This window comes from Sardina pilchardus, chromosome 23, assembly GCF_963854185.1.
Source record: "Sardina pilchardus chromosome 23, fSarPil1.1, whole genome shotgun sequence".
Classification (NCBI taxonomy): domain Eukaryota; kingdom Metazoa; phylum Chordata; class Actinopteri; order Clupeiformes; family Clupeidae; genus Sardina; species Sardina pilchardus.
The window spans coordinates 13925372-13947182 of NC_085016.1; the positions used below are offsets into that span (position 1 = coordinate 13925372).

The 21811-nt window shown below is 39.7% G+C and overlaps 2 protein-coding genes across 2 annotated transcripts; both read left to right on the forward strand.

Moving 5' to 3' along the window:
• The first annotated feature begins 186 nt into the window (after positions 1-186).
• LOC134071124 (H-2 class II histocompatibility antigen, A-R alpha chain-like) lies at positions 187-4923 on the forward strand. Its single transcript, XM_062527721.1, has 4 exons — positions 187-297; positions 2415-2675; positions 3517-3798; positions 4398-4923. The coding sequence occupies exons 1-4, from the start codon at positions 240-242 to the stop codon at positions 4532-4534; spliced, it is 738 nt and encodes a 245-aa protein (XP_062383705.1). The 5' UTR covers positions 187-239; the 3' UTR covers positions 4535-4923.
• Positions 4924-10001: 5078 nt separating this feature from the next.
• Positions 10002-16867, forward strand: LOC134071128 (H-2 class II histocompatibility antigen, A-Q alpha chain-like). The gene is made up of 4 exons (XM_062527728.1): positions 10002-10105; positions 14340-14597; positions 15394-15675; positions 16264-16867. Exons 1-4 carry the CDS (start codon positions 10045-10047, stop codon positions 16404-16406), a joined length of 744 nt encoding a protein of 247 aa, XP_062383712.1. The 5' UTR covers positions 10002-10044; the 3' UTR covers positions 16407-16867.
• Positions 16868-21811: the final 4944 nt, after the last annotated feature.

Below are 21811 nucleotides of genomic sequence, written 5' to 3' on the forward strand. Positions count from 1 at the left end.
CAATCAATTAACAAAGATTAGGAATTCAAGACCTGGGTCTTTACATACTGTACTACATATTGTACATAATGTATACTTCAGCATCTTACCCAGATACTGATGAGTGTATTAAACCTACCCTTCCTATTGGACACTGCTTTGAATTTGTAACATATAAGGAGGTGCATAATACTTCTCTGATGATTTCCTGGAGTTAGAGTATATTGGTCAGCACAGATTGTTGTATTATCTTAGTTAGCATGAAGCTTGCTGTCTTTTATCTGGTTACATGTCCCCTGTTCTGCACAGGAAATCAATGTAAGTAGAGCCACTTTCAGAACTTACTCCAATAATGGCTAACTGACTAGACTATACAATTGTGAGCTGGCAGAAACTAACAGAATATACACAAATGAAAACATCAGAACAAATCAGGACATTTCCTAATGTTTGAATGCATGGAGGGTTCAAGGAGATACGTTAATTTTCATTCTCTTCAAGTGACTATCCAGAAAATTAAGTCCCAGCGATAGTTTAGGATCTTAAAAAATACTTATCTGTTACCTTTCTGACTAATTTATGACTAATACATTTGTCCTTACAGTCACTTATTGAATATCTTTATTGCTATTATTAGATGTAGTATTTTATTTAGTCTGTTTGTGTAAGTAAAATATTAGCAAGTAATTAGATCATATGGTTTTAGACACTGTTGTTTCAATGTTAATATAATGATTATTAATGTCATTTTAATTTGCTATAAGACAAAAAGAGTTTGCAAAGAACTTCCCTCCCCTTAATAGGTTTATTGATACATTGCAGAATTACTTCAGATATGAGGTTAACAAAAAGAAGTGGGCTATAATTTATCAACACATATCTTTTTTCTTCATTCTTCTTTCTGGTTTATACGGTGGCCGAGAAGGGCCAAACGCGCTCAGTTAGAGAAAGAAGTTTCAAATACAAAACAATGCAAATTAACAAAAGTACAAACAGAGAAACGTGGTTTGAAAAAAAAACGCACTGCAAGAAACAAAAGCAAATGCATCTTCATGAAATGCACAGCAGATAGAAAAACGATGCAAAACACAAAACGCTGCCTTCATGAAATGCTCTACAGATTGAGAAACACTGCAAAACACTAAACACTGCAGAAACCAGCCATCGATGTCTTTGCTCGAAACCAGCTACTACAACGGAAGTGCTCCAAACCTCCAGAGGGCGCTCTCACCGTGACAGCGCCATGGAAAGGCAGGGACACAGGACGATGACGAGAAAGATAGAAGAACGTCACATTAAAGAGAAACTATGCAGGATTGGCGATTTCATCTCCGGTTTCGGTTTCGTTTTTCGTTTTCGCTCGTTTTATGCTTGCATATTTCTCTGCAGAGCTTCCCCGACAGCTTTAGCATGTATATTTATACATATAGGCTATTTATAAATAGCAAGCGTGGTTCTTCTTGTTCCTTACGCGTCTCAGCCTTCCAGATGTAAACAAGGAGCGATCGCCTCCTGAACAAACTGCAAGGTTGCAATCAGGGGGTCAGGATTTGGAGGGTTAGCTTCAGCCAGTTAGCATGTCATTTGGCCGCCGACATCTTAGAAAAAATGGCGTTCCAGTTCTTATAATACCTCCATGGTTGCAATAGCGGATAGGGACAATGGGGGCGGGAGGAAATATGACTGTTTTCGAGCAAAAGCAAAACAACGATTTCTAAGCGATTTTATGACTATGAAAAAGTTGCATAGGGTCTCTTTAAGTCACATTACCTTGCTACACCGTAACTGCAACTACTTCTTGCAGTCCGTTAACAGTGTTTTGAAACGTTCTTCTATCTCTCTCGTCATCCTAGATTACCTAAGTTCTTTGCCAACTCTTTTTGTCTTAAGCAAATTAAAATGACATTAATAGCCTAATCATTATATTCACATTGAAACAACAGTGTCTAAGACCATATTATTACTGATATTTTACTTACACTTATTAAGCACAATCTGATTCTGATTCATTAGGCTATTGGGCATTGTGGTTAATACACAGGTGGTTAATAGACTTTTTAAAATGATTATTGACATTAACCCCAAAAGTGGTCCAGATGTACTGGTTGGCACCTTGCCCTCTTTGCCCCACCCTGATGTGCATGCGGGTGCTTTGCATTGCAGCCGTCACCTTCGGTGGGTGAAAGTGAGGTAGGCCTATAACATTGGAAAGACCTTTGAGGTCCTCAGAGTAGTGAAAAAGCACTATAAATGCAGTCCATTTGCCATCTATAATGTCACAGTTGGCCTATTGAACTGGAGTCTAATTGTATTTTAGTACAACTGGCACAAATTGTATTCCATCATACAAAAGCAAAAACCTGAAACAAACCAGCTGTTGTAGCAATGCCTGCTCAAATGTAATGTACATTCTGCATATTTCTTTTGTGTTCCAGATTTTTATCAAGATGCCATCAATGATGTATACTGTGACAAAGACAAGAAGTACTTTTCAGTAAATATTGATGACAATCAGGTACTGCATGTGGATTTTAAGGAAAAGGCAGTTGTTGACACATTGCCAGACTTTGTAAACCATGTGACTTGGGACAAATACTATGGACTGGTATATGCATATGCTTACAACGAAATGAAGGAATTTAAGGACACTATGGAATATCTAGCAGGAGAGCTTGGTTATCCTCCTGAGGCAAAAGGTAAGATATTTTGCCTTTTACTTTTTAATCAGTCCTCGCACAGTCATTACTTAACATCTCCAAGGGTTTCTTTTGGAGTAGCCTAAGATGGAGTTGGTTTTGTTGTTGTTGTTGTTGTTTGTTTTTTTAAGTAGGCTACAATCCCCTCCAAAAGTATTGGAACACATGCTAAAGTTGAAAATCTAAAATCATCTTTTGGAAATTGATCTCAATGCTTTAAATAAAAAAAAAATGAGGAAATATTCAACCTTTAAGGACATCAATTTTCTTTGTGAATGAATATATTGTAAATACATAAATGTTTTCCTTAAAATGCAGGGGTCATAAGTGTTGGAACAACAGCTAACCAGCTAATAGGCTAACTGAAATAAAACCATGCCAATCTCTTGGTATCGTGAAGGGTATGTGTTGATGTGGGGCTATTTTAATTCCAAAGGCCACAGGGACTTTATCAGGGTGATAGTGTCCTGGAAATGAAAATATGAAATAACTGGCATTTAAAAAATAAAACAAATAGAAATCTGCTAGCCTCTGAGAATTTTAACACATAGGGTTAACATAGGCGTTCCAATACTTATGACCCCTGTATTTTAAGGAAAACATATATTCATTAACAATGCATTATTCATTCACAAAGAAAATTGATGTCCTTAAAGATTGAATAACATTTTTTGGTGAATGTTTTTTTTTTTTTTTTTTAAGCATTAACATCAATTTCAAAAAGATGATTTTATATTGTCAACTTTAGCATGTGTTCCAATACTTTTGGAGGGGACTGTAAATCAATAATTTTCATCAAGAATAAATCAAGAATAAAGTGAAAATAAATGTCACATTGCAGAGCCACCAGTCAGTGCCGTGTATTCCAGCGAGGAGGTGCTTTTGGGATCTGAGAACACCCTCATCTGTTACGTCACCAGGTTCTACCCTCCTCAGATCACCATAAGGTGGATGAGGAATGACAAGAACGTGACACAGGGGGTGAGCTTAAGCCAGATCTACATAAATAACGACGGTTCCTTCAACCAGTTCTCCACCCTGAAGTTCACCCCTAAGAAGGACGACATGTACTCCTGCACGGTGGAGCATTCAGCACTTGATGAACCCCTGACAAGAGAATGGGGTGAGACTAAATATTATTATTGTTGTTAACAGGTGTTTCATTGGCATCACATGCTAAACAAGTTGAACACAGTGCGTTGTGATGATTTAAGGATGTACAATATGTGTCATTCTTTGGTCAAAATGCCAAAAGAAGGAAGCACCACAACACCTGTTCCTTTACAAATGCAAGCATCCTGCATGATGGTGTTGTTAGCAGGTCTTGAGCCAGCATGACAAACGTAAACTTCCACACTGGTCTGGTCATTTTTCCGAACTGGCCAGCCAGAAACAAATAGCTGGCCTGCATCATGTTAGGTATTCTATACCCAAATTAATATGTAAAAGCACTGGCATTTCCAGAATATATCCCCGAAAATACCAAACCAAGCTGAAGAGTGACATTTCCTCAATATTTCCCCATTAATAACAAATCAGGCTGAAGAACAAAATGTCCACAATATATCCTGGTTGTGATTATGTAAAATCTGGAAGTTGTGAAGTTTTGCACATAAACAATGTAAGAAGTTTGCGGTCTCTGATTGTGTATTGTGTGTGTGTGTGTGTGTGTGTGTGTGTGTGTGTGTGTGTGTGTGTGTGTGTGTGTGTGTGTGTCCTCAGATGTTGAGGTGTCTGAGCCCAGTCTTGGTCCATCAGTGTTCTGTGGAGTGGGTCTGGCTGTGGGGCTGCTGGGAGTGGCTACCGGAACATTCCTCCTCGTCAAGGGAAAAGATAGCCGCAGGCATCTAGGAGTATAGAAATGAGAAACACTCAATGTATGAGTCAAGAAAATCTAAAATTGGTCTAAATTGATTTTTTTTTTTTGCTTTTTGAAATAGCTTGTTGGGGAAAACCGCATATCAAAAAGCACATTACACTGAAGACTAACTGAGTTTGTACTTCCACATTTTGCAGTGTTACTTATGAGTAAACTGGGAATTATTATGCTTAGCACTTTTACTGGCTTATTCCCAGTGCTTCAGGTAAAATTAGATGTACAACATGACCACTGTTCAGTCCTGCATACTCTCCGCTTGTCCATTTCTCTCCATCCCATATAATTGCGTGCCTGTGTCTGTATTTGTGTTTCTGTGTGTGTGCCAGTATTGCCTTTCTGCTCATCAATAAATACATCTCAACATTGACATCTCATCTCTAGACTTGTGTGTAAACTTCATTTCTTTGGGAAATAAACTTGTTTTGTCTCCTTAAAAAATAGAAAAAGGCCTGGGTTGTGCAAAATTCAGAATCTTTGAATAGGCCTCAATTAAATTCATGAATTGGAATTGGCTCCGCCCCATAGGATGTTATATAGGATATAATTAAATTCATGGCAATTCAAAGAATGTGTTGAATCTTACAAACTGTACATTCAGTGTTAGGAAAGTTACTTTGGAACTGTAATTACCTCCGCCAAGGAGGTTATGTTTTCATCGGGGACCAGCGTTTGTCTGTTTGTCTGCCTGTCTGTCTGTTTCTTAGCAAGATAACTCAAAAAGTAATGGATGGATTTCTATGACATTTTCAGGGAAGGTCAGACATGACCCAAGGAAGAAAAAATTACAATTTCAGAGTGATCCGTAACACCGTCGGGATTACGTAGCCGTTTATGTTTTTTCCCTTAGTGGTGTAATGGGGCCACGTGGTGGCGATCTGAATAGTTTACTGTAGGATCAAATGTATGACAACCTAGGAAGAACAATACAGCCAGAGGTCTGCACTCTCTGAGTGCTTTTCTTGTTGGTTACTGTTATAAGTAAGTTGTGTGTTTGATGCGATCATGTCTGACATATACTGTGAAGCTTCATTGTTACACACTTCTTATGAATGTGAATTTCTTTCCATTTGAATTCTTCCTTAATGATAGATCCTGTTTTTGACTAGTCTGGCCATCACCATACTAACCCCAATCTTTTAAGATTGCGCTTTATTTCTACTGCACAAGAGGCGCGACCAATGGGCATCGTTCATGACTCCATATGCTTGGATCCACGCTTCAACTAATCAGACCAACGATCTGGTGTGTCTTTTGGACAAGCTAGTTTGTGATTGGATTCAAAGGTTGTGGACAGGAAGCAGGGGAGGAAGATGTGCAGGTTTCCGGCCTGAGCTGCCAGGCGCAATTCAAATTCGTTGGCAGGTCAGGCAGGGTTCATCCAGCCTAGTTTTTTACCTTAATTCATATTCAATTCAAATTCAAGAATTGAATTGGAATTTAGGAGTCATTCTCAAATCAATTTTGCACAAGCCTGCTATAGGCTACTGTTTCTTCAAAATGATTGAGTTCAACACGCACTGTGGTGTCATGTATGGATTTTCATTGTTGCACAACACTTGTAATTACATTTTGAGTATAATTGATGTCCCCATAGCATGGGGCTTTGTAGCTACTTTAGCCGCTAGCTGGAGAACTCGCATTAGGCAGCACCGATTTTACACTTTTTTCCGACAGCACCATGTAAACTCGTCGTCATTGTAAATGAGGGAAACCTCAATGCCCTACGAGTATAAATAAAGGTTTGAAATGAAATGAAATGAAATTAAATGTGACCTGAGTTCTCCTTTAAGACCCTAACCAACCTAAAGGTCATTTACTTCCCATTTTGAGAATCAGCAGCATCAGCATTTCCTCAAAGAAGTACAGAGTATCTCATCAGATTGACCAGACTGGTCTTTCAAGTTGGTAAAGCTATGACTTCAGGTATGTTTAATACAATGTGTGCTTGAAGTTCCCCTTTGTGGGAGAATGCTCTGATTCCCAGGAGAAGAGATCCATCAACATGACGCTGTAAGGGGACTGAGCTCGACCCAGCTGTGCTCAACAGGATATCAATCAATGACTGAGTTTGTATTGTGTGTCATTTGTAGATAGGAAAACATGACTGCCTTCGTGTCCTATAACACAAAGAACCCCCTCAACAGAGAATATAAAACACTGCGCAAGACAGTGAATGCAATATAACAATTCATTGGTGGACGACAAATGGAATTATTTATTTATTCATTTATCTATACAAGACCGACAAAACAAACTTGGGTAAACATAGTATACTGCGTGTTACAAAACAGTTAGGTCCGGTCGAACGATTTGACCTAAGGTTGGACGAGACACGTTCTGGTTGGTGACTCTTCTCAGCTAATAATCACTCCGCCAATGTATCCAGAGACGGTTGATTCTTCGCTTTGATTTAACCAGAGACGGCATTCCATGTTCTTTGCTTTAGCAGTTGCATAGCAACCACACGCGTTCTGAGCTAGGCCTACTTCGCATAGCGGAGGAACTGGGCTAAAAAAACAATGGCAAATAATAAATTATCATTCCTAAAAATGCACTCTGGTATCTTGCATGTTCAAATCACAACAACCCAAATGTGCATATTGGGTTGTTGGACAACACAACTGGTTCTGTGGAGTTTGTTGAGCTGTTGCCATTTGCTCTCTGGAAGGCCCCAACCAGAGCCATATAAAGAGATTTATATGGCTCTGGCCCCAACCAGAGAGAGAGAGCCAGCTCTGTTGTGACAGTCACGGAAGTGATATGCGTGGAACATTTCCGTGTTCCTTGATGCCGGGGGAATACGCTGAGGCGAGTTTTTGTGATGCTTGATTTAATTTCTAACCGACTTATCATAGTAGGGAGCCACTGGTGTCAGTCACTAGGGCTATGTATACTTTAAAGAGACCCTATGCAACTTTTTCATAGTCATAAAATCGCTTAGAAATCGTTGTTTTGCTTGACTGACCAGTTTTATCGAAAACATTCACATTTCCTCCCGCCCCTAGTGTCCCTATCCGCTATTACAACCTTGCAACTTTCTGATAAACGATCGTCTGCTGTTTACATCTGGAAGTCAGAGACACGAAAGGAACAAGAAGAACCACGCTTGCAATTTATGTATTTATATATAGCCTATATATCTATAAATATACACGCTAAAGCTGTCGGGGAAGCTCTGCAGAGAAATATGCAAGCATAAAACGAGCGAAAACGAAAAACGAAACCGAAACCAGAGATGAAATCGCCAATCCTGCATTATTCCTCTTTAACCCCCATCATGGGAGAATGTTTGAATCCCACAAAAATAGATTTTTCAACAGGACACTATACTGTAAAGGGGTATATCGAGGACCAAACACACACTGTATGACCCCACTGACCCCAATGTCTCTATTTAGACATCTGAAGCACATGGATGAGGTTAGGCTTATTTTTATCCATGGATGGACATGTTTCTGCTGTAACCTAAACGGTTTTGCACTTCAGAATCTTAAACATGCACAAACATGTGGAATAGTTATAATACTGCAGTACTGTAAGTTCACAACCAGAAAGTATATTTGCTCAGTTTCTCAGTTGAGAAATAATCAAATCAAAATAGTGTAAGCTACATTTCAGTTCTCCATGAAATTGTGCAGAAATGGTCATCTTTTTTAGGTCCCAAAAAAGAGGACATCTGGTCACAAACAAACCGTTCCACTGTTGGGCACAAACAAGATGTTTAGTGTCATGCTGGCTTCAGTCAAATGTTAACATTGCATTGCATATTGCATTGTACACAGCATGCTTGTCATTGCATAAGGTAGAAATGAATTGCAATGTACGCATTACAGCATGCAAGTCATAGCAGCTTGATGGTGTTTAAGCCCCCAACGTCGTCTTCCAGGTAGCGCTGAAACTGTGAATTTGAGGGTATCCTAACCCTAACCTTAACCCATATAATCTTAGCGCCTTCCAAGCAGTGTTGCCTTGAAGACAACGTTGGGGGCTTAAAAACACCAAGAAATGTCATTGATTAGTTCTCAGTGAGCTTGTTTATGTCCTGTGGAGCGAGGTGTGTTTGAACCTGCCGCTATTCCAGGGATATTCCACCATTTGGCTCATTTTCCACCTCCCCTCAAGCAAAATAGTTTTTCTCCCATTCATCCAGTCGTGCTGTCAGTCTGGCAATACAAGTTTTAGCATAGATCATTGAATCGGTTTAGACCATTTAGCATCACGCTTAAAAGTGAATACGATTTCTGGTAATTTTCCCATTTAAAACTTGTCTCTTCTCAAGTTAGAAAGTGTAATAAGACCAACGGAAAATTAAATGTAGCAATTTTCTAGGCTGATTTGACATGGAACTATACTCTCATTCTGGCGTAATAATCAAGGAACATTGCGAACATACTGTACCTGCAGCACCTGCAAATGGGGGTTTCCTTCATTTTGTTAAGAGTGCCTAGCCTGGATCCGTTTCTTGGGCACCACCGTTTCTGTGCATAGCTCATCATCGTCTTGCTTTCCCCCCTGTTCTATGATTGGTCCCCTATATCTGTGGCAAAAATTAGGACAATAGTTTCCAGGCTGCCTTAGAAGCATGAATCAAATCGTGTGCAAGACAACATGGGAATACCCAGGCTAAAGAACAGAGAGTCAAACTTGAGGTTCCTCAAGTGCCCAGTGGTGGAACTTTGGAATTAAAATAGCCCCACATCATCAGCTTTTTCCAGTTAGCCTATTAGCCTGTTTGATTTGCATTGAGCTCAATGAGCATCAAACAGGCTAATAGGCTAACTGGTAAAAGCACCATGCCAATCTCTAGCTATGGTGAAGGGTATGTGATGATGTGGGGCTATTTTAATTCCAAAGGCCAAGGGAACTTTATCAGGATGCATAATATCCTGGATCCATGAAATAGCTGGCCTTTAAAAATAAAAACATATACAAAATCCTCCTGCTCCTATGGGAATCTAACATAGGGGTCCAATACTTATGCACCCTGTATTTAAGGAAGAACATTTATCTATTTACGATACATTCTTCAATCACAAAGAAAATGAGTGTCCTTAGCGGTTTGATTTTTACTCATTTTTTTTAATTAAGGCATTACAATCAATTTTCAAAAGATCATTTTTTATTCCTCTTTTTAGTCAAATTTAGCATGGGTGTGAATACTTACTATACCCACTGTATATACACACAGACCACTATATCAAACCAGGCAAGCAGCAAAACAATACCAAAGTAACAAAGAGATGTGTGCAATCAATGAACAAAGATTAGGAATTCAAGACCTGGGTCTTTACATATTGTACTACATATTGTACATAATATAGGCCTATACTTCAACATCTTACCCAGATACTGATGAGTGTATTAAACCTACCCTTCCTATTGGACACTGCTTTGAAGGTGTAACATATTTAAGGAGGTGCATAATACTTCTCTGATGATTTCCTGGAGTTAGAGTATATTGGTCAGCACAGACTGTTATATTATCTTAGCATGAAGCCTGCTATCTTTTATCTATGGGTTACATGTCCCCTGTTCTGCACAGGAAATCAATGTAAGTAGAACCACTTTCAGAACTTACTTCAATAATGGCTAACTGACTAGACTATACAATTATGAGCTGACAGAAACTAACAGAATATACACAAATGAAAACATCAGAACAAATCAGGACATTTCCTAATGTTTGAATGCATGGAGGGTTCAAGGAGATACACTAATTTTCATTCTCTTCAAGCAACTATTAAGTCCTAGCGATAGTTTAGGATCTTAAAAAATACTTATCTGTTACCTTTCTGACTAATTTCTAACTAATACATTTGTCCTTACAGTCACTTATTGAATATCTTTATTGTTATTATTAGATGTAGTATTTTATTTAGTCTGTTTATACATATCTTTTCTTCATTCTTCTTTCTGGTTTATACGGTGGCCGGGAAGGGCCAAACGTGCTCAGAAAGAAGTTTCAAATACAAAACGATGCAAATTAACAAAAGTACAAACAGAGAAACGTGGTACAAATGAAAAAAAAACGCACTGCAAGAAACAAAGGCAAATACATCTTCATGAAATGCACAGCAGATAGAAAAACGATGCAAAACACAAAACACTGCATTCATGAAATGCGCTACAGATTGAGAAACACTGCAAAACACTAAACCAGAGAATGTCTAATAAGGGGAGAAGGACCACTTGCTAAATACTTCCGCATGGTACTGCAACAAGAGGGCGATCGCGAGCAAGTGATGAATGAATGGGTAGCAATGGAGCTGAACCCCCCAATACCACATTTGTCTTTATATATTTTTTTCTCCTGAAATTGCATTAATGCATGCGATGCAAGATAACTTGACTTGACAATTAGCTGACCAATGCAATTTTCAATATTTGTTGTTATTCCTAAAAACCCTTTAAAAGTTTTCATGTCACGTGACACAAAAGCGAACCACTTTATGGCCATAGACCTAAAAGAAGGTTCAGCTTCACAACGTCGTCGTAATCGGTCGCGATTTCTCGCTGACCAATCAGCATCCATGAGCTAAATGCTAGCATGTTACGCGGAAAGCGGCCCATCCTATGAAAAGCAGAAAGGACTTGAGTGACTTTTTATTTCATTTCCAGTGGAAAACCTATACTCAGGTAGCTACTACGACAATGTACATTAAGAAATGAAGTTGTCAACTGTGAAAAAAACGAGTTTTAGCCGCTTAGCTCCATAGACCACAATTCATTTATCACTTGCTTGGCAGCGCCCCTAGCGGAATTTCAACAGATTGCAGGAACAATCCGGTACAATGGAGTTAATAGGAAGTGGACCGGCTCTCCCTAAAGGGGCTCTGACTAAACACTGCAGAAACCAGCCATCGATGGCTTTGCTCGAAACCAGCTACTACAACGGAAGTGCTCCAAACCTTCAGAGGGCGCTCTCACCGTGACAGAGCCATGGAAAGGCAGGCACACAGGAGGATGACGAGAAAGATAGAAGAATGTCACATTGGGTGTTTCTCAAAGTCAAGGATTGGTCCTTCCAAGCCACTTTTTCAAGGACGTTACGTCATCTAATCTCGTCAAGCACTGTTCCAAAGTCAAGGATGCTTTCAAATTCTAGCAAGTACTGAGTCCTTCGTTCTGAGAATTTCGGAGAATTTTGGAGGATGCATCGATGGATCCTCGGAGTGAAGAAACAACCCACAATCCTTTGCGTATGGACAATTAGAAATTTTCTGACGGTGCGGTTTTAAAAAAAAAAAGAGGGAGAGGGAGATGGAAAGTAGATGCAAAGAAGCAGTGCGTGTTAATGTAGGCTAAATATGATTTATCAAGTGTTTTGTTAATGCCATCGTATATTTGCTCAGGCATTTATATCAAGTTATTGTGCATATTCATCATAAATGCATATGTCAATGTGCATGAATAAGTTGTGATAGAGTTGTTATTAATTTATCTCAGAACTTGACCCAATGCGAACTTTTAGAAGTTTAACAGTACCGTTGCTGTTGCCAATTACCGGTATAACTTTCCATTGACACCAACATAATTATAAACTACGGATTGTGATATGTGAAGACCAAGTCGAGTGTGGAAATACTGTAGGCTACTCCAAAAAGTTTATTTAGAGGAAAGTGCAGCTGCAGTTGTCGGAACTCCTGTAAAAGCAGCACATTCTAATTAAGCGCGCAGCCGGAACCGTGCACAATTGACGTGCACTTCCACACTCGCTAGGCTGTTCCATTGCATGCGATCTTGACGGCTGGAGAGCTACTTGGAAGGTGTGTAGCCTTGTCTCTCTAGCACTCGACTCGAAAGAAAGCATTCTATCAAGGACGAGCTCTTGACTTTGAGAAACACCCATAAAGTCACATTACCTTGCTACACCGTAACTGCAACTACTTCTTGCGAATCTGCAGTTTTTTGAGACGTTCTGCTATATCTCTCATCATCCTAGATTAACCTAAACTGTAAATCTAGATTAAGTGGAGGGAAGTTCTTTGCCAACTCTTTTTGTCTTACGCAAATTAAAATGACATTAATAGCTTAATCATTATATTCACATTGAAACAACAGTGTCTAAGACCATTGTGCTTACTGATATTTTACTTACACTTATTAAGCACAATCTGATTCTGATTCATTAGGCTATTGGCCATTGTGGTTAATACACAGGTGGTTAATAGAAAATGATTATTGACATTAACCCCAAAAGTGGTCCAGATGTAGGCCTACTGGTTGGCACCTTGCCTTGCTTTGCCCCACCCTCCGTGGGTCCAGATGTGCAGGTTGGTGCTTTGCATTGCAGCCTTCACCTTCAGTGGGTGAATGTGAGGTATAACATTGGAAAGACCTTTGAGTCCTCAGAGTAGTGAAAAAGCTATAAATGCAGTCCATTTGCCATCTACAAATAATGTCACAGTTGGCCTATTGAACTGGAGTCTAATTGTATTTTAATACCACTGGCACAAATTGGCCCTCATTTATCAACAGAGCGTAGAAACCAGCGTATATCTGAGCGTAGAAATCATCTTACGACGGGGCTCACGTGTGATTCATCAAACTTTCGTATCACTCCAATTCCAGCATAAGAATAAACGTGTGTTGATAAATGTGGCGGCTGGAAACAAGCGTGATTTAAATATCACGCCCCTATATTATGTTCGTTTTTCTTTTAGGTCTATGGTTTTAATGGCCTCGCCCGTAGAATTTACGACATGAAGGTGCATTATACGACGTTCAAAAGAGATCATTTGTGATCTCGAGCCACAGTGACGTCCAGCTGAACCTTGTTATTTTATTTTTTTTAAAAGGTTATTTTTTGGCCTTTTTATGCCTTTAACTGGACAGGACAGTAGAGAGAATGACAGAAAGCGAGTGGGAGAGAGAGCTGGGGTGGGATCCGGAAAGGACCACGGGGCGGGAATCGAACCCGGGTCGCCGGCGTGCGGTGCAGGTGCCCCAGCCAGTTGCGCCACGGCTGGGGCGAACCTTGTTATTTTTGACAGCTACAGTAGAAGCTGTCATCAAGGAAGGCGGGAAACTAGAGCGATTTAAGCGCAACAGACTTTTTTCGCAGAGAGAACGCGTCATACTATAATTACATTAATTACAAAACCGTAGGCCTACGACACTGAAATTTGCCCTTTGAAAATGATTTAAAATATATATGCCTAGGCTAATTCATGAATGTTGTGTTTGGCAAAGAGAAAGTAGCCTATAATCATCTCCTATGGCTATTCTAAGCCATGAAATGTGCCATTAGCCTACTGCACATGTACAGGAAAGGTGTTATGTCCGAGATAATCCATCAATTCAACTATTCAACTTTCTAATGCACCGCCGATTTACTGCTGCGTGATGCTATAGGTGCCTCTCATGCAGCGTAGGCCTACGTCCTCCCTCGCTCCTCGGGCCTCGATCCTCACTGATCTACATAAAGAATGATGGGGGGGGGGGGACAATGGGATAGTCTATCCAGTGTCAGTTATAGATCAGTGGGAATGCCCCTCGAGGATCGAGGAGGCATGTTGAGAGGCACCCATATGCCGCCTGAAAAACTTGCGTACACGAGTTGAGACTAGACATGAGATTTGAGCGTAGTCACCGATCACGTTCACATTGATAAATGCCATACTTTGTGTGGAAACAAGCGTACGCCTGTTCTGTCGTACGCTCGTTTGATAAATGAGGGCCAATGTATTCCATCATACAAAAGCAAAAACCTGAAACAAACCAGCTGTTGTAGCAATGCCTGCTCAAATGTAATGTACATTCTGCATATTTCTTTTGTGTTCCAGATCTGTATCAAGATGCCATCAATGATGTATACTGTGACACAGACGAGAAGTACTTTTCAGTAAATATTGAAGACAATCAGGTACTGCATGTGGATTTTAAGGAAAAAACTGTTGTTGACACATTACCAGACTTTGTAAATGTGACTTGGGAAAAATACTATGGGCTGATATATGCAGACGCTTACGACGAAATGAAGGAATTTAAGGACACTATGGCATATATGGCAAGAGAGCTTGGTTATCCTCCTGAGGCAAAAGGTAAGATATATAGTATTTTGCCTTTTACTTTTTAATCAGTCCTCGCACAGTCATTACATAACATCTCCAAGGGTTTCTTTTGGAGTAGCCTGAAATGGAGTTGGTTTTGTTGTTGTTGTTGTTGTTGTTGTTGTTGTTGTTGTTGTTGTTTTAAGTACAATCCCCTCCAAAAGCATTGGAACACATGCTAAAGTTGAAAATATAAAATCATCTTTTGGAAATTGATCTTAATGCTTTAAATTTAAATGAATGAATTTGTAAGTAAATAAATAAATGTTTTCCTTAAAATGCAGGGGTCATAAGTATTGGAACAACAGCTAACCAGCTAATAGGCTAACTGAAATAAGACCATGCCAATCTCTTGGTATGGTGAAGGGTATTTGTTGATGTGGGGCTATTTTAATTCCAAAGGCCAGGGTGATAGTGTCCTGGAAATGAAAATATGAAATAACTGGCATTTAAAAAATAAAACAAATAGAAATCTGCTAGCCTCTGAGAATTTTAACACATAGGTGTTCCAATACTTATGACCCCTGTATTTTAAGGAAAACATATATTCATTAACAATGCATTATTCATTCACAAAGAAAATTGATGTCCTTAAAGATTGAATATTTCCTCATTTTTTGGTAAATGTTTTTTTTTTTTTTTTTTTTTTCATTTAAAGCATTAACATCAATTTCCAAAAGATGATTTTATATTGTCAACTTTAGCACGTGTTCCAATACTTTTGGAGGGGACTGTAAATCAATAATTGTGCTTTTCATCAAGAATAAAGTGAAAATAAATATTGCAGAGCCACCAGTCAGTGCCGTGTATTCCAGCGAGGAGGTGCTTTTGGGATTTGAGAACACCCTCGTCTGTTACATCACCAGGTTCTACCCTCCTCAGATCACCATAAGGTGGATGAGGAATGACAAGAACGTGACACAGGGGGTGAGCTTAAGCCAGATCTACATAAATAACGACGGTTCCTTCAACCAGTTCTCCACCCTGAAGTTCATTCCTAAGAAGGGGGACATGTACTCCTGCACGGTGGAGCATTCAGCACTTGATGAACCCCTGACAAGAGAATGGGGTGAGACTAAATGTTATTATTATTGTTGTTGACAGGTGTTTCAATTTGGCATCACATGCTAAACAAGTTGAACACAGTGGGTTGTGTTGATTTAAGGATGTACAATATGTGTCATTCTTTGGTCAAAATACCAAAAGAAGGAAGCACCACAACACCTGTTCCTTTACAAATGCAAGCATCCTGCATGATGGTGTTGTTAGCAGGTCTTGAGCCAGCATGACAAACGTAAACTTCCACACTTTCATTCATTCTTCAGTCATGAGTGGAGTCTGGTCATTTTTCCGAACTGGCCAGCCAGAAACAAATAGCTGGCCTGCATCATGTTAGCTATTCTATACCCAAATTAATATGTAAAAGCACTGACATTTCCAGAATATATCCCCGAAAATACCAAACCAAGCTGAAGAGTGACATTTCCTCAATATTTCCCCATTAATAACAAATCAGGCTGAAGAACGAAATGTCCACAATATATCCTGGTTGTGATTATGTCAAATCTGGAAGTTGTGAAGTTTTGCACATAAACAATGTAAGACGTTTGCGGTCTCTGATTGTGTATTGTGTGTGTGTGTGTGTGTGTGTCCTCAGATGTTGAGGTGTCTGAGCCCAGTCTTGGTCCATCAGTGTTCTGTGGAGTGGGTCTGGCTGTGGGGCTGCTGGGAGTGGCTACCGGAACATTCCTCCTCGTCAAGGGAAAAGATAGCCGCAGGCATCTAGGAGTAGGCCTATAGAAATGAGAAACACCCAATGTATGATTCAAGAAAATCTAAATTGGTCTAAATTGATTTTTTTGTTTGTTTTGTTTTGTTTTTTGCTTTTTGCGTTTTGTAATAGCTTGTTGAGAAAAAACGCATATCAAAAAGCACATTACACTGAAGTTTACAGACTAACTGAGTTTGTACATCCACATACAGTTTGCAGTGTTACTTATGTGTAAACTAGGAATTATTATGCTTAGTACTTTTACTGGCTTATTCCCAGTGCTTCTGGTAAATTTAGATGTACAAAATATGACCACTGCTCAGTCCTGCATACTCTCTGCTTGTCCAGTTCTCTCCATCCCATATAATTGCGTGCCTGTGTCTGTATTTGTGTTTCTGTGTGTGTGTGTGTGTGTGTGTGTGTTTACTCATGACTATGTGTGTTCACCAGTTTATGAGTGTGTGTGCCAGTACTGCCTTTCTGCTCATCAATAAATACATCTCAACATTGACATCTCATAGACTTGTGTGTAAACTTCATTTCTTTGGGGAATAAACTTGTTTTGTCTCCTTGAAAACAGGAAAAGGCCTGGGTTGTGCAAAATTCAGAATCCTTGAATTGGCCTCAATTCAATTCATGAATTGGAATTTGAATCGAATTGGCTCCGCCCCATAGGATGTTGAATTGGAATGGAATTGGATGACAGGAAGTGGAATTAAATTCATAGCAATTCAAAGAATGTGTTGAATCTTACAAACTGTACATTCAGTGTCTGGAAAGTTACTTTGGAACTGTAATTACCTCCGCCAAGGAAGTTATGTTTTCATCGGGGACCAGCGTTTGTTTGTCTGGATGTCTGTCTGTTTCTTAGCAAGATAACTCAAAAAATGATGGATGGATTTCGATGACATTTTTAGGGAAGGTCAGACATGACCCAAGGAAGAAACAATTACATTTTCGGAGTGATCCGTAACACCGTCGGGATTCCGTAGCCGTTTATGTTTTTCCCTTAGTGGTGTAATGGTATGGCCACGTGGTGGCGATCTGAATAGTTTAGGTTCAAATGTATGACAACCTCGGAAGAACAATACAGGCAGAGGTCTGCACTCTCTGAGTGCTTTTCTAGTTGGTTACTGTTATAAGTAAGTTGTGTGTTTGATGCGCTCATGTCTGACATATACTGTGAAGCTTCATTGTTACACACTTCTGAATGTGAATTTCTTTCAATTTGAATTCTTCCTTAAATTCAAATTCAAATGCAACTCTAGATCCTGTTTTTGACTAGTCTGGCCATCACCATACTAACCTCAATCTTTTAAGATTGCGCTTTATTTCTACTGCACAAGAGGCGCGACCAATGGGCATCGTTCAAATGACTCCATATGCTTGGATCCACGCTTAAACTAATCAGACCAATGATCTGGTGTGTCTTTTGGATAAGCTAGTTTGTGATTGGATCCAAAGGTTGTGGACAGGAAGCAGGGGAGGAAGATGTGCAGGTGTCCGGCCTGAGCTGCCAGGCGCAATTCAAATTCGTTGGCAGGTCAGGCAGGGTTCATCAAGCCTAGTTTTTGACCTTAATTCAAATTCAATTCAAATTCAAGAATTTAATTAGAATTTAGGAGTCATTCTCAAATTAATTTTGCACAAGCCTGCTATTAGGCTACTATTTCTTCAAAATGATTGAGTTCAACACGCACAGTGGTGTCATGTATGGACTCTTGTCATTGTTGCACAACACTGTTGTAATTACATTTTGAGTTTAATTGATGCCCCCATAGCATGGGGCTTTGTAGCTACTTTAGTCGCTAGCTGGAGAACTCACATTAGGCAGCACCGATTTCACTTTTTTCCGACAGCACCATGTGACCTGAGTTCTCCTTTAAGACCTTTAAGGTCATTTACTTCCCATTTTGAGAATCAGCAGCATCAGGAGTTCTGCTTTTTCCTCAAAGAAGTACAGAGTCACTCATCATTGACCAGACTGGTCTTTCAAGTTGGTAAAGCTATGACTTCAGGTAGCCTATGTTTACAGTAATACAATGCGTGCTTGAAGTTCCCTGTTGTGGGAGAATGCTCTGATTCCCAGGAGAAGAGATCCATCAACATGACACTGTAAGGGGATAACCTGGACTGAGCTCGACCCTGCTGTGCTCAACAGGATATCAATCAATGACTGAGTTTGTATTGTGTGTCATTTGTAGATAGGAAAACATGACTGCCTTTATGTCCTATAACACAAAGAACCCCCTCAACAAAGAATATAAAACACTGCGCAAGACAGTGAATGCAATATAACAATTCATTAGTGGACGACAAATGGAATTATTTATTTATTAATTTATCTAAGACCGAGAAAACAAACTTGGGCACTCATGGTCATGGTGTTGTTGGCCTATATTGCCACGGCTGTGGTTAGCCGTAGGCACGAAGCCGAAGGCTGAGCCTCAATTAATAATGCTTAATTACGCTTGCGCCAAGAACTGCTAAATACAATGGAGATAGCAAAGTGAAGAAGGGTGAAACGTGCATATTGCACTGTTCAATTCACAGCAACCCTATGGTGAAACATGCATGTTCAAATCACAACAACCCAAACGTGCATATTGGGTTGTTGGACAACACAACTGGTTCTGTAGAGATTGTTGAGCTGTTGCCATGGTATTTGCTCTCTGGAAGGCCCCAACCAGAGAGAGAGAGCCAGCTCTGTTTGAGTGACAGTCACGGAAGTGATATGAGTGGAACATTTCCGTGTTCCTTGATGCCGGGGGAATACGCTGGGGCGAGTTTTTTTTGTGATGCTTGATTTAATTTCTAACCGACTTGTTATAGTAGGGAGCCACTGGTGTCAGTCACAAGGGCTATGTATACTTTAACCCCCATCATGGGAGAATGTTTGAATCCCACAAAAAATAGATTAATCAACAGGACACTATACTGTAAAGGGGTATATCGAGGACCAAACACACACTGTATGACCCGACTGCCTTAGACCAAAAAAAATGTCTCTATTTAGACATCTGGAGCACATGGATGAGGTTAGACTTAGGCTTATTTTTATCCATGGATGGACATGTTTCTGCTGTAACCTAAACTGTTTTGCACTTCAGAATCTTAATCATGCACAAACATGTGGAATAGTTATAATACTGCAGTCAGTTCACAACCAGAAAGTATATTTGCTCAGTTTCTCAGTTGAGAAATAATCAAAAAATAGTGTAAGATACTGTACATTTCAGTTCAGTTGTGCATCTTTTTTAGGTCCCAAAAAGAGGACATCTGGTCACAAATAAACCGTTGCACTGTTAGGCATAAAAAAGATGTTTAGTGTCATGATGGCTTCAGTCAAATGTTCACATTGCATTGCATATTGCATTGTACACATTACAGCATGCATGTCATTGCATAAGGTAGAAATGAATTGCAATGTACGCATCACAGCATGCAAGTCAGCTTGATGGTGTTTAAGCCCCCAACGTCGTCTTTCAGGTAGCGCTGCCACTGTCAATTTAAGGGTACCCAATCCTAACCCTAACCTTAACCATGTCAATTTAAGGGTACCTGTGAAGGAAAACATTATTATCATTGTTGTATGTGTGCTTGCAAGTTGCTGTAGACCTAAATTGACCCTTGATCGCCGACAACTAAAACTGCAGACACAGAATGTTCTTGTCTAGTTCACACCAAGAAAAGTTCAGTGTGCAGATTTTAAAGGAGCCGTATGTAGGAAATGTATTTCAATTAATCATAAAATGGCCCTGATATGTCACTAGACATTTAGAAATCATGCTAATTTCAAATACTTATATCACTGACAACAGTAGTCCGGCCAAGATATTTTCATTTAAAAGTGAAGTTGCAGCCCTCAACTGATGTTGATGTTGTTATGTTGTGTTTTGGTTTGATGCGCCGCCCTACACTTATCTACGAATCACGAAGTCAGTAGTATTTCGCCATCCGGGTTGCCAGCTATGCTAGTTACCACCATAGCTGCAGCTACAAACGTGTTGGATAAAATATGTCTACCGTTATGGAACCTAAAAGACCTTATGCATCCGAAATACGTCTAAATAAAACAAGGATTTAGGAGATTGAGACGGCTGAAAACGGAGAAGAATTTGAAGACAGACGTCAGTGTTGTTAATTTGCTCCTGGACAGGTAAAGATTCATCAGTTTGGCTAACTTACTTGTAGGCTACTGTAAATGGACATTTTAAATAGCCTATTCATGACAGTTGAACAAATTATGCAAGTTCGTGCAAAGTAACGTTATGTTGACCATATGGAGGAGGTGGGTCATTGAATTGAAAAGGTAGGCTAAGGAATTGTTTGGGAAATAAAAGCAGCTATAGTCATTGCTAACGTTAGCAATGCATTATCAGAGTGAGTTCGTTTCTCTGTCATTATGCTGAGGAAAACTTGACATTGAAAGCTAGCAGCCTACGTTCCTGCTGCAGCTAGCTGGCAACCGTGAGGGGGAGGCGATTCACCGCTCTACAGTATTTTGAAAGTAATAGAGCTCCCCAGTCCCGCCCCTCCTCCGAGAGAGGTGCTTGTCCGGAAGTAAAATTCTCATTCATTTCTCCCATTGACTTATGGAAGAATTCGGATATAAAGAGTTTTAGACCATGCCTTAGGCTAACCAGCTACGATGTGACTCATAAGCATATAACTTATAATTTCGAGTGAAAAAATGAACAGAAAATGTAAAAAAAGCGAAAGGTACAAGACTGTGTACATATCTTAAATTCCGAGATAGAGAACTCAAATCCCAGGATGCTTTGCAAACGTACACACATTTCCAACATTTGCAGCCTAAAGATAGTTTAACATGGTTCCATATTAATCTGAGAAAAGAAGATGATTACTTCCTACCGTTTCCATTGAGTAAATTCAACCTTCAAGATGAGAAAACCGTTATTTTTCGGAAGACCACACATCGGTCCTGATCAGCCCTGCAGCCATTTTAAGTTTTGAAGTTCCAGCGAGACGAAGCTGGACGATAGGCGCGGGAAAAGCTGAGTACAGTTTGTTTGGCATTGCCATGGCAACGGTGATCTCTACCAATCAAAGGCTCTGCTTTCACCAGTTTTACACGTTAGGGTGTCGGGTAGTGTAGTACTCTCTCGTTAAATCGTGAATAAAGCATTGTTTTCTCAAAACAAGGTTGATGCCCCCATTAACTTTTGACATCTATATGAGCAGGTATAATCGCTTAGTCACATCGTAGCTGGTTTTAAGTCTACCATGGACGGTTACGATGTTATGGCTTATTCTCCAATTGTCAATGGAGAAATTGTATTGGATTTTTACTTCCGGACAAGGCTGTGGGCGGGACTGGGGAGCTCTATTGCAGTACTCGTTTTGGCCAAAATCCTACATACGGCTCCTTTAAGTTCAAAGAGGAACCAACTGCAAAAAAGGTGTCTGGTAA